This window comes from Protopterus annectens, chromosome 2.part1 (genome assembly GCF_019279795.1).
Source record: "Protopterus annectens isolate FY-2018-M chromosome 2.part1, PAN1.0, whole genome shotgun sequence".
Lineage (NCBI taxonomy): Eukaryota > Metazoa > Chordata > Ceratodontiformes > Protopteridae > Protopterus > Protopterus annectens.
Window position 1 is genome coordinate 248,114,621 of NC_056729.1, and position 12,261 is coordinate 248,126,881.

Below are 12,261 nucleotides of genomic sequence, written 5' to 3' on the forward strand. Positions count from 1 at the left end.
CATGTGAGTGGTGTCCTGCCTTCTACATTGGTATGACGACAAGGAAATTAAAAGACCGGATACAGGAGCATTTATATGCCATAAAGAAAGCAGATTCCAAAAATGCCCTTTCGAAACATATTATAGAATTTCCAACACATAAATTTGTCTTTAGGGTGATACAAAAAAGACCGATAAATAATAGAAGAGGGGAAAATTTTAATAATTTAGAGAATTTAGAATTGGACTGGATTTTTAGATTTCGGGCACAGCAATATCCTGGCCTAAATAGCTATATTAGTATTAGGTCATTTTTGAAAAAGCGGAAATATCATTAATTTTATGAATTTGATAAATAAATTGATATATATGATCAACTTTTAAGTAACATAGAATATATAAATATTTGGATATATACCCATTTCCAGTCCTTTACAATAAGATATCAACCAATTAAATAGTCTATATTTATTGAAAACCACAGAAAAAATATGTAATCAATAGTGAAAAATATTTACATAAATATATTTTTAACAATATAACAATAATAATATACCTATATACAAGCTTATATCCTGATATATATATTTATCTTCAAATAGCATAGTACCAATTTTAATTCATATTATTAACTATATTTTTATATGGTTAGTTATTTACATGGTTATTAACATTATTATTGCTAGTTTGTATAAAGTTTCATACACTGATAATCACCCCAATAGACCATTAAATGCTTTGTAAAATTGTATAGTCATAAAAAGCACCTATATGATTTTATGAATATTCATAAACATTTGTCACATGCATGAATATTATTTTATTTTAAATTATTTTTATATATTCTTTTTTACATCTATATTTACATGTATTTGGTGTATTTATATATATATATACTCATATTCATATTTTATAGTTGTATTGAGTGACTATAATTACACTGACGTTCAGTTAATAAAATTTAATTTAATACTTATATTTATAAGATGTTATATACTATGTATATCAGTAATTAATATACTTAACACTCAATACATTTGATAGATGAATTTGATATATATTATAGGTTCATAGGTTCATACTAGGCTATCTGCCCAAGGGCATTTATAAGCCTAGCCCATAGTTATGTGGCTTTCGCCACCCCTTTAGTTTGAATAAAAACTATGCCTATCATTTTTCTGTGCCTCTGTCAAGCAGTGACACTGAAGTAATCCCTGGGGTATATCTGCGATCTCCCATCCATTGGTCAAGATTCCTCGAACAAGGCCAGCGAGGTGCTCTGCCTCACATGTACCGGGATTTTGTTCCACAGCATAGGGAGTCTCTGGGTGATGAATCTGTCCCTCCAGCACGTTCTATTTATAACCGTGTCAAGGTTTAAGTCTCCCGCCCTTGTGGTTCTGAGGGATCTAGATTTTTTTGAGGTGAAGCATAGTCAACAAATCTGGGTTTGACATGGCCTTATATGTCAGGCACAGGTCACCTCTGAGCAAGCGGTATGAGACTGAATAGAGCTGGAGTTCTTTCAGTCGGGCAGCATAAGACATATTTTTGAGACCCTTTATCCTTTTGGTGAGGAACTTTTGGGGCCTTTCAAGCTGCAGCAGGTGTCTGGTCAGATACATTCCGAACGGGGCATTGTACTCAATCATAGGTCTAATTAGTGATGAGTACAGGGGGACGATGACCTCCCTTGATCTAGATGTGAATCCCTTCATGATCAGGTGGGCGATATAGAAGGTTTTCCTAACTACTTTAGCAACATGAGTGTCAAACGAAAGCTACTGTCAACTTGGGTCCCCAGATCCCTGATGACTTTTTCTGTGCTCAGTGGATTGCCACCTATATGGTAGCTAGGGGTAACCTTGTTTTTCCCAAAGGGTATGACTATGCATTTTTGGGCGTTTAACTTCAGGCCATGGCTCTGGCACCAGTTATCCGTTTCTGTGAGGCCCTTCTGGAGGATATCTGTGTCAGATGTGTTTTCGACTATGGCCCAGTTTGCAGTCATCTGCAAACTTTGTCAGCCATAACCCTCCTGTGTTTGCTTGTACTTCAGAAAAGTAGATGCCGAACAAGAGTGGACCCAGGACTGAGCCCTGTGGGACACCACTTGTGACAGGCTTTGAGTCTGACATGGCTCCAGCAACTCTGACCCTGTGGGTTCTGTCACTTAGCCAGTTTGCAACCCATCTTGTGATGTATGGGTTTACATTCAAGCTGATGAGTTTTTCGATGATACCTGAGTGGGGTATTGTGTCGAAGGCCTTTGCCAGGTCGAGGTAGGCTGTATGGACTGCCTTTCCCTCATCAATGGCCTTGGTGACTGTCTCGAAAAAGTCAACCAAGTTTAAGAGGCAGGATCTGCCTTTGACAAAGCCAAACTGGGTTGGATACAAAGTCTGCAAGTTCTCTATGTCTTTATTTATGAGTTCCATTATGATCCTCTCCATGGCTTTGCAGATAAGGCTTGTCAAGCTAATGGGCGGTAATTTCCAGGGTCTGTGGAGGCACCGCCCTTATGAAGTGGGACCACAGTCGCCGTCGCCACTCCTTGGGCGTATCCTGAGGTGAGGCTAAGATTAAACAGCTGTCCTAACTGTGGGTTTAATTCCTCGTTGAGTTCATGAAGCACACAGCCGGGACACCATCCGGTCCCATGGATGCTGTGTTTTTGCCTTAGTGAGGGCAGTTCTCACCTGGGCGTTGGAGATGTTTGGGGGCTACAATCCTCTGGAATAGATATCTCTCCTTTGGGGGAGGGGAGAAGTTTGCACTGAACCTGTCAGCCAGTATGTTAGCAATGTGTGTAGGTTCAGTAATTTTCACATCATTTTGAACTAATTCTGAGCATATCTGGGAGTTTCCTCCTAGGTTTCTAACATAGCTAAAGAAGGCCTTATGATTGTCTTTAGAGTCCTTGGCGATTTTTCTCTCAAAATTTGCCTTGGATGATTTTATGAGAGCTCTTAGTTTTTTACTTATAATGATCAAAGGTGTCTTACCTTTCAAGGATTTTGCTCTATCTTGTAGTAGCTTCCTCCTTTTGTTGTAGAGCTTGTTTATGGCTGGGGTCCACCAGACTGGATGCTTGCCTTTGGTACAGAGAGTCTTAGTTTTGTTTGGGATTGCCTGATCCATGCAGTCCTGTAGGTGCTGGTAGAATGCATTTGTAAGTGATTCAGCGGTTTGAGTAATGTTTACCACTGGCTCAGGGGCCTTAAAGGAGACCACACTAGTTTTTAGAAGTGTGAAATTGGCTTTTGAGAAGTTTTTCACTGTGGTCTTTTTTGTTTCAGGTGGGGGCGGGATGAGGACCTCCAGCGAGATTAGTTTATGATCTGATCTCACCAGTGAGGGGTATACTTCGGTGTTGAACATTTTGATCCCATGTTCGTGATGATGAGATCAAGTATGTTTTCTCCTCTTGTGGGGATGGTGACTAGTTGTTCCATGGCATTTGAGTTTATGAACTCCAGGAATCTTTGGGTTAGAGTGTTCGGGCTTGAGTAGTGTTCCCATTCTATATTAGGGTAGTTGAAGTCACTTAGTATGATGGTGTTTGGAGATACATTTATCCCCTCCAATGTTTTCAGGAAGGCCATGTGAGATTCCTGAGTTTGAGAGGGTGGCCTGTAACATGCTACAAATTGCAGAGCAGTCTTGCCTATGGTTAATTGCACCTGGATGGTCGCCGATGCATCGTGCATTGCCACCAACCTTGAGGTGTGGGTGTCCTTTATGAATATGGACACCCCCCCTCCTTTCTTGGTGTTGTCTGGATTTTGGGGCCGGAACGCATGATATGAGGTGAAACCTGTTAGTGCTGGGGTGCTCTCAGGAGCCCTGAACCAGGTTTCTGTCACAGCACAGACATCGATGTTCTCCATATTGAGAAGGGCCTCGAGTGCGTGCATCTTGAGATTGTGACTTCTGGCATTGAGCAGCATTACCCTTAGTTTTTTTCCTTTTTGGTGTTCTAGGGTGGTAGGTTTAGAATTTGAGCCTTGCCTAAAAAAGGCACTATGGGGGTGGCAAGAGCCTTTGCCAATATCCGGAAGCCCAGGGGTGACAGGTGCAAGCCGTCCCTTGCGAAGCAGCGTGGCTTGTCCAGCATGTCATCCCAGGCAGACAGACATTGGATCCCCTTTGAATGACACCAGAATTTAAGCCAATTATTAAAGCTGATCATCTTATCACTGTATTGTGGCATCATTCTAGGTGAAGGTAGGATACTGCTCAAGGTCAGGGTCATACCTGCCTGGGCTACATAATCAGAGAGCTCCTCGATGTCCCTTTTCATGTAGTCCAAGGAGGTACGTCTCAGGTCGTTGACACCAGCGTGGACAATGACTGAGTCGTACTTGTACCTGCTGTTGAGAGACCTGAGTGCTTGCGTTATATAAGTGTCGATTAATCTGTGTTTTAATATGTGTTTTTAAAAATTCTTTTATAACATACAGTTATTGAATCATTTATTTATTGAATTATCTATTTAATAATTATAACATATATACTTAATTATTTATTGATGTTTACTTACTAATAAAATTATGTATATATTTTTCATAATAATTTTAATGTAAAATTATTTGTGCAACAGGAATTAATAACACACACAATTCTTTCTTTATACTGCTGCAAACTCGCTTATATATATTTTTTACATTCTTGGATATGTTACATGTGCTGGTTTTTGTAATAGCTGACAGTTTATTAGATATTTAGACAGACAGGAATTGTAATATGAAAGAAATAATATGATTATGTGTAGACATTTATATTATTTACAGTGATCACTGATCATTTGATGAGATAAACATAATGACCAGGGATATGATATAATAACTATATTTTTATTTCTGTTAGTCCTGCTTTACTGCTTTAAATGAATGGGCATTCTAAATAACATAATTGAATAATTGGATCAATCAACATATTTAGTAATAATTATAGTCTTTTGTATATATAGTGAATGGTTTCACTATGATGTTACATTCATCTGAAGAAGCGTGCAGTTGTGGGCACGCGAAAGCGCTCATATTTTGTTAATAAAAGTTCGTTTTAATTCATCGTGGTGTTACCTGCACTTTTGTATCGTATTATCCTTTGGACTTTGGCTGCTGGTTAACTTCGAGGGAGAGGTCTGCTATTTTACTTACTGTTAGTACTGAAGTTGTCTGTGGAAGTAAAGGGACCGGATGTCATGGGTGAGAGGTGTACATTGGAAGTATAATGGTAGAGAAAGGTGAGGTGAGTGGGAATTGGGGTAGGGAAGGGGAGCAAAGTCAAGTACAGTGAAGCTAAGTGCAGTGAGCTTCTGATCCTCAGGGCTTTTATTACAGAAAGCAGTCTTATTATAGCTGGTGCTCAGTAACCAGCAAGGAGGGACAAAGTAAAACAGGTTTTCTTCAATTTACTGAATACAGACACCAAGAAGCTAGGTGTACAAAGTAAATGGTTTACATGGTGTAATCTAATGGTCAGGTGAAAAGACAGTGGCCAATTTTGTAATTAGTCCTTAGACCATAAGGATTACTCCTTTGGAGGAAATGCTACAGCCACTTTCTGGCATACAGCAGACACATCTGACTAGCTGAAGTTAATATACAACAAAGCTCTTCATGTTAAACTTGTTTACATCGCACAATGAAAATAATACCAGTCAGCTACTGTTTCACAGGTGCAGCTTTTTGCACAAGGCTAATTCACGAAGGTGTGACTTGTAGGAGTGTTGAGTGTTTGTGAGATGGCTGAGGTTACTTCTTTTTTATGTTACATTTAGGAGGTTTTTGTAGTGTAAGTAGGTTATTTGTAACAGAATCAGCATATGTGGGTCTGTGTGTTTGATCTGATTTATGTGCGACAGATATACTGTGGTATTGTGCTTTACTGGCAACCCGTTTGCTGTTTGCAGTAGCTTTACGCGAGAGCTTTGCCTCCAATAACTACATGTCTCCATAAATGCATCAGTATGTTCAAGTAGTAGGTGGTTATCACCAATTAATGCATTCTCTCAGGATACTTGTTTCAACTAAGCTAGCTACAGGGACAATTGTAAAGTGCAAATATATGCTTCCAGGTGTTTGCCAATGTGAGCTGAAGGTGAAGTAGTTTCTATGAGATTTGGAGTTAATTACTGACGCTGCTTTCTGTAATGGTAGTGGAGCTAGCTGGTCACAACACAGCTGTACACAGCCAGGAATCAGTAATGCTTTGATCCTTCTCTAACCAGAAGGAAAGAGCAGTTCTAGTCCCTAGCTGCTTCCTGAGTAGTACTACTAACCCAGATATAAATGTGTTCAGTACACTTGCTATAGTCTTTTCTTGGTAGACATCTTGGATGGAGTCTACAGCAGCTGGACACAACAGATTCCAAGCTGCACAAAGGCCCTGAAGGGGTTCTCAAAGACAATGCAGTGAAGTCCAGTACACACTGCTCAATCAGAGACCAGTGTGAATCAGTGCCCCTCTGCTACTTCTCACCAGGAACAAAGCAGTAGCATTAATTCCAAGCTCGCTCCAAAAAAAACAATTGTCTTCAAACTTGCTGTGACTTTTTCATATAAAGATAATATTTTACGGTTAATATACTTTGTGGCATAAAAAAATTAAAAATGAACATTTTCTTATTAAAAGTAAAGATGTAGTTTTCCCCTCTGCCTCTGACAACAGGATTACAATTTAAGTGGGTTTTACAAATAATTATGCTAGTAAATGTTCCGTGAAACTTCATCAGATAATATCAAATATTTTGGAGATATGGTCATTTATATAGAAAAGCAAAATAAATAAATAAATAAAGCCTCACAAAACACAGAACTGTCCAAGTAGTATGCCTACAGTCTTCTGGAAAACAGTTGGCAATTACATCTACAGCACATACATTAACAAGATACATAAATACACAAATGTGCAAACTGAATCATAGGCACAGTAGGCAACCAAAGCCAGAGCATGCCTACTTCATAGCAATGCTGTGATAAAGGCTGCATCCTGACAGGAAATGCCCTGTTACTTCATTTATGGGTTTTAAGAGTTTTATATTGCTGTATTAATTAAATTAATGCAACAAAACACACAGCCTTGGAAATAAATTTAATAAAACCTTACCTGAAAATTAATTTGTTCAGGTTTTGTGCTCACTTGGACATCATCGTTCAGCTCTCTATGCAACTGAAAGTAAAGACGTACCTTCTGAGCATGTTTTTTCCCCTGAAATAAAACAACATTCAACCATTACTAAGTGCCGGGGATAAATTTTATACAAAACAACCATGTCATCCCCGATTTCATACACATTTTTTTCTTACACATCAACATCTGTTAAAATATTCTTCAAACTCATTTTAATCACCTAATTTTTGGGGTCAACTTCACCTCATCAAAACTTTTTTCACACTACATAATTTGTTAAGAAATTTATAATATCTCATCAAAACTTAACTTGCCGAAAGCCAGAAATTACCTCAAACAGTACAACATATGAAATCATAACACTGATCCCAATTTGACTTACTCTACACGACAAAAAAAAAATCACCACATATATCCAAACTTTCTTTACAGCGTTTTTGCAAGGGGGAGCATCCTGCAAACACATTTACATTTTGTACTTTCTCATCAACGGTTCAGTACATTTGAAACTGTGTTTCTTTCAGTGCACCATTCTTAGAATAGTTGGGCGGGCTGCTTAGCTGTCACAGTAGTACTTTTTGACACATAACTTTACTGTTAAACTCTCATTTCAGACAACATATATCCAAAAGCATAATCAACAGCACATTACAATCTTACACATACTGAATTTTCATATTTTCCTTTTGTTCGCAAACGTTGTGACCCTTTAAGAACACTTACCCTCCCCCCCCAGAACCATTTACCCATTATGCAAATTCACTACTTTTTCATTTTAACACCATTTTCAAATCCTGCAACATTACTTTCTCAGTTGCTCTGGTCTCCTTTAAGAAGGTACTAATCCAACACATATCATTTAACGTAAACATTTTATTTTTACCTTTGCTTAGTGAACTACCCTGAAGCAGTTTCATTTCCTTTGCAATACTCAACAGTTCTTCCAAGGTTGGTCTACAGCTTTACTTCTGTTTTCCAGTTATAGCTTTATTTTTGGCTGCTAACATAATTAAAATTAGGAAGGCCTCTAAATATGCTGACATGTCAACTCCTCTACTTAGTAACTTCAACTTGTTCACCCAACATCTACCATGGGGCATTTTGCAATCAGTCATTAAATCCACCCTCACTTGCAGATTAACTCAATCCTGAAGTTTCTTTCCTCCCTCAGTAAGTTTCCAGTAAGGCTAAGTTATGAGCCAGTCTGTGTTTTATAAAACTTTCAGTTCCTTGCCTTGGACTCAAAGGAAGGGATAGCTCTCTCACTTTTTTTTTTTTGTAAGCTTAACCTCGCACTTGTTTTCGCGGAGGAGTTTGTCTCTGCCTATAAGACATAGCACAGAAAGAGGGAAGCCTGTAGTTTTTCATGTTAAGTACTGTCCACAAGGTAATGATAGTAGTTAAAGAATTTTCACCTGCTTTCACCATTTTAGTCTTTTGGTAAGTCATGTTATCCTATCGTCAACATTCAAGCAGGCAGGTTTTAGTTCAAAAAAAGAAGTTATGTCTTAGCATAACGTTCCATCTGTGTTGTTGATCTTCGTTCATTCATTACTGATGGGTTATCGGTTTCATCCTCGGAACCGATGCGGCCAATATCAAGCTTGAGTCAGTCAAAAACTCTTGAGCCAAGGTCCTACCCAGAATGGTCTGCTCCATGTTACCTCAGATCAAGTTTGCAAGTTGATAGATAAAAGTAGAGACAATCTCTGGTCATAACAGACCTACAAGAAAGGAGTACATGAGATCAATCAAGAACCTCCGGATGGGGACGGAGGGTGGGAAGTAATGAATGAACGAAGATCAACAACACAAATGGAACGTTATGGTAAGACATGAACTTCTTTATCTGATGTTGTTAATCTTCGTTCATTCCTTACTGATGGGACGGAGTTTATTCCTTACTGATGGGACAGAGTCCCCACTTACCTGTGTTCCTGGGTGGCCCTCATGGAAGGACATTCCTGAGCACCATGGAACCAAAGGAAGCTCTACCTCTGGAGGCCAAGTCCAATTTGTAATGAAGAATAAAAGTATGAAGTTACGCCCAAGTTGCAGCTGAGCAAATATCATTGAGGGAAGCTTTAGCATAGAAAGCTGCTGAAGTTGCCATAGATCTTGTAGAATGTGCTTTGACTCTAAGAGGCAAGGTGAGATTGTTTTTGTTGTAGATAAAGGTGATACAATTTCTCAGCCATGAAGCCAATGTAACTTTTGATACAGGATGACCCCGTCTAGGTCCAGAAAAAGCCAGAAACAGTTGGTCTGATTTATGGGTAGATTTTGTTCTGTCCAGATAAAATCGTATTTGCCTATGGACATCCAAATAGTGCAGGCAATACTCTCCCCTTGCTAGAATGGTTAGGAATGAACACTGGGAAATCAATAGACTGGTTGATAGATCGCTCTGACACCACTTTTGGTAAAAAGGTAGAATTGGTTCTCAGTGATACCCGGTCCTTATGGAAGACAAGATAGGGAGGTTTAATGCATAAGACCTGAAGTTCTGACAATCGTCTGGCCGATGTGATTGCAATCAGAAACAAAGTTTTCCAACAGAGATATCTTATATCACAAGAGGATGCAGGTTCAAAGGGTGGAGGTGTTAAAGCTTGCAGAACCAAAACCAAAGCCAAATCCCAAGGTTGTACGGGTTCTCTAAAGGGAGGTTTTAGGTGGATAACCCCTTTCAAGAAAGTCTTACAGAGTCTGTGTGACATAAGTGAAGAATCTTAAAAACCAATATGAAACTTTGAGATGGCAGCAAAGATGGTACACGGATAGTACAGGCAGACACCCCAGAGTGGAAAAGATGTGATAAGTAATCCAATATCACCGAGACCGGGACTGACAAGGGTTTTATTTGCTTATCTGCTGCCCACAGAGAGAACCTCTTCCATTTGTTAAGAAAGATTAGTCTGGTGGACGATTTATGAGATGCAATAAGAATATTGCGCATGCCTGGCAATCACAGGAAGTGGAGAAACCAAGCTGTCAGTTTCAGAGTTGATAGACGGGGGTGAATCAGACCCTGCAGATGAGAGATCAACGTTGGTGATGGATTGAGAATCCTTGGTTGATCTAGCAGGTGAGGCCAGAGGAAAGGAAACCAGACTTGTCGAGGCCAATATGGAGCAATGAGGATCACTTTGCTCTTCAACTGTCGTACATTCTTAAGAAATCTGGAGATGAGAGGAAGGAGGAGGACAGGTATAAAGACGACCTGAGGGCCAAGCATGGACTAGAATGTCCCTTGGTGACTGTCCCCGAGGGGGGATCAGGGCAAAGTAGTTGCTGCACTTGTAGTTGGATGGGGAGGCAAACAGGTTGCAGCAAGGCTGGCCCCAGCAGTGGAAGACTTTTGCCGCTATCAGAGGATTGAGGGACCACTCGTGAGGCTGCAGAATGCACCTGCTCAATTTGTCCCCTATCACGTTGCAGCTCCCGGGAATGTGCGTTGCAATCAGAAAGCAGTTGTGAGCTATCACCCTTTGCCATATTCTCAAGGCTTCTCAGCATAACAGGTAAGATCTGGTGACCCCTTGTTTGTTGATGTAGAAGACCACTGACATGTCTGACTGGATCGCAATAGTCCCTGACGGAAGGATGGAGTGAAATGCTTGCAACGCTAGAAGCACCGCCCTCAGTTCCAGGACACTGACATGCAAAAGGGCCTCTGTCTCCAACCAGGTGCCTTGGACCGAGTTTCCCTGACATATCCCCCCACCCCATCAGGGAGATATCTGTGGTCACCGTGGCTATCGGCTGATGGGGGGGGGGTGAAAGGGCGAGAACATTGTTGGGGATTTCAAGACGTCCACCAGAGTAAATCTTGTTTGTATCTCTGAGTCACACTTATTTGAAAAGACAAAGGATGTTGTAGAGGGTACCACTGAGTGAGAAGTAGCCATTGAAGAATGTCTCATGCGGAATCTGGCTAGGGGAACAATGGTAATCGAAGTTGCCATTGACCCCAATAGGTGAAGTACAGATCGAGCTGGGGATTTGTGGTGAGAGCAGCGGTTGAACTTGTTGTCTTATTCTCTGAAGTCTGTGTTCTGGAAGGGATGCTGTGCAATTTCTTGTGTCCAACAGTACCCCTACGAATTCCAAAGACTGAGTTGGAGTTGTGTTGGATTTCTCCCAGTTTATAGTGATTCCCAGGCTTCGAGCTGTTAAGAGAGTATGCTGCAGGGCTTCTTCCAGTAGATGCTTGGTGGAGGCGGTTAGGAGCCGGTCGTCTAGTTATGGAACTACCTGGAATCCTTGAAGTCGCAAGTGAGCGATAACCACTGCCATGCATTTTGTGAACACTCTGGGGTTTGTAGAGAGTCCAAAGGGCAAGGCTTGAAACTGGTAGTGACTGGCTCCTATATGGAAGCGGAGGTATCTACTTGAGTGTTTGTCCATCTTTATGTGGTAATACACATCTTGAAGATCTACAGAGCACATCCAATCGTCTTTTTCCAGAAAAGGAAGGATAGACTGAACCGTGACCATCTGGAATTTCTCTGTTTTTACAAATTTGTTTAGTCTACTGAGATCCAGAATTGGTCTCCAGTCCCCTGTCTTTTTTGGCACTAAAAAGAACCTTGAGTAAAATCCGGATCTGGGGGGACCGTCTGGATGATTCTTTTTTTGTAGCAGCTTTTTGATTTCGTTTGTTGCTGTTTCCCTTTGACTGGGTGGAATGTCGGGTAACGCTCTTGATGAGACTGGGCAAAGACAGAAGGGGATGTGATAGCCTCTGGATATAATCCGTTGTACCCAAGAGTTGGTTATCTTTTGCCAGGCAGCGGGGTGCAAGGAGAAACTACCCCAGACCACTTCCAGAGGTGAGCAGTCGGGCAATACTTCAGGAGAGCTGATAGAGTTGGCCAGAGAAAGAATCTCTGGAACCCCAGTTTCGCGGATCTCCTCTGCCCGAAAGGGGCGTCTTCCATTGGAATTTCCCTCTCTGCCTCTAAGGGAAAACTTGGCACATGCATCCCGGAAAGAATCCTGTGATTTATTTTGCCAGATCTTTCCGCTCCTCTGATTTCTGGAATAGAATCTCTGAGGAGTGGAGTGTCTGACACCAATGGCAGACAAGGTCTTGCCATCTTGTTCGCACCGTGCCAGCATATCCTTGACTTTAGGGCCAAA

The 12,261-nt window shown here is 40.7% G+C and overlaps 1 protein-coding gene across 1 annotated transcript in view; it reads right to left on the reverse strand.

Moving 5' to 3' along the window:
- Positions 1–12,261, reverse strand: part of LOC122794008 (zinc finger matrin-type protein 1-like) — a 1,739,900-nt gene that overhangs the window by 1,028,223 nt on the left and 699,416 nt on the right. The window contains exon 3 of the mRNA XM_044062104.1: positions 7,093–7,194. Within this exon, the coding sequence (XP_043918039.1) occupies positions 7,093–7,194 (102 nt within the window). The remainder of the gene's footprint in view (positions 1–7,092; positions 7,195–12,261) is intronic.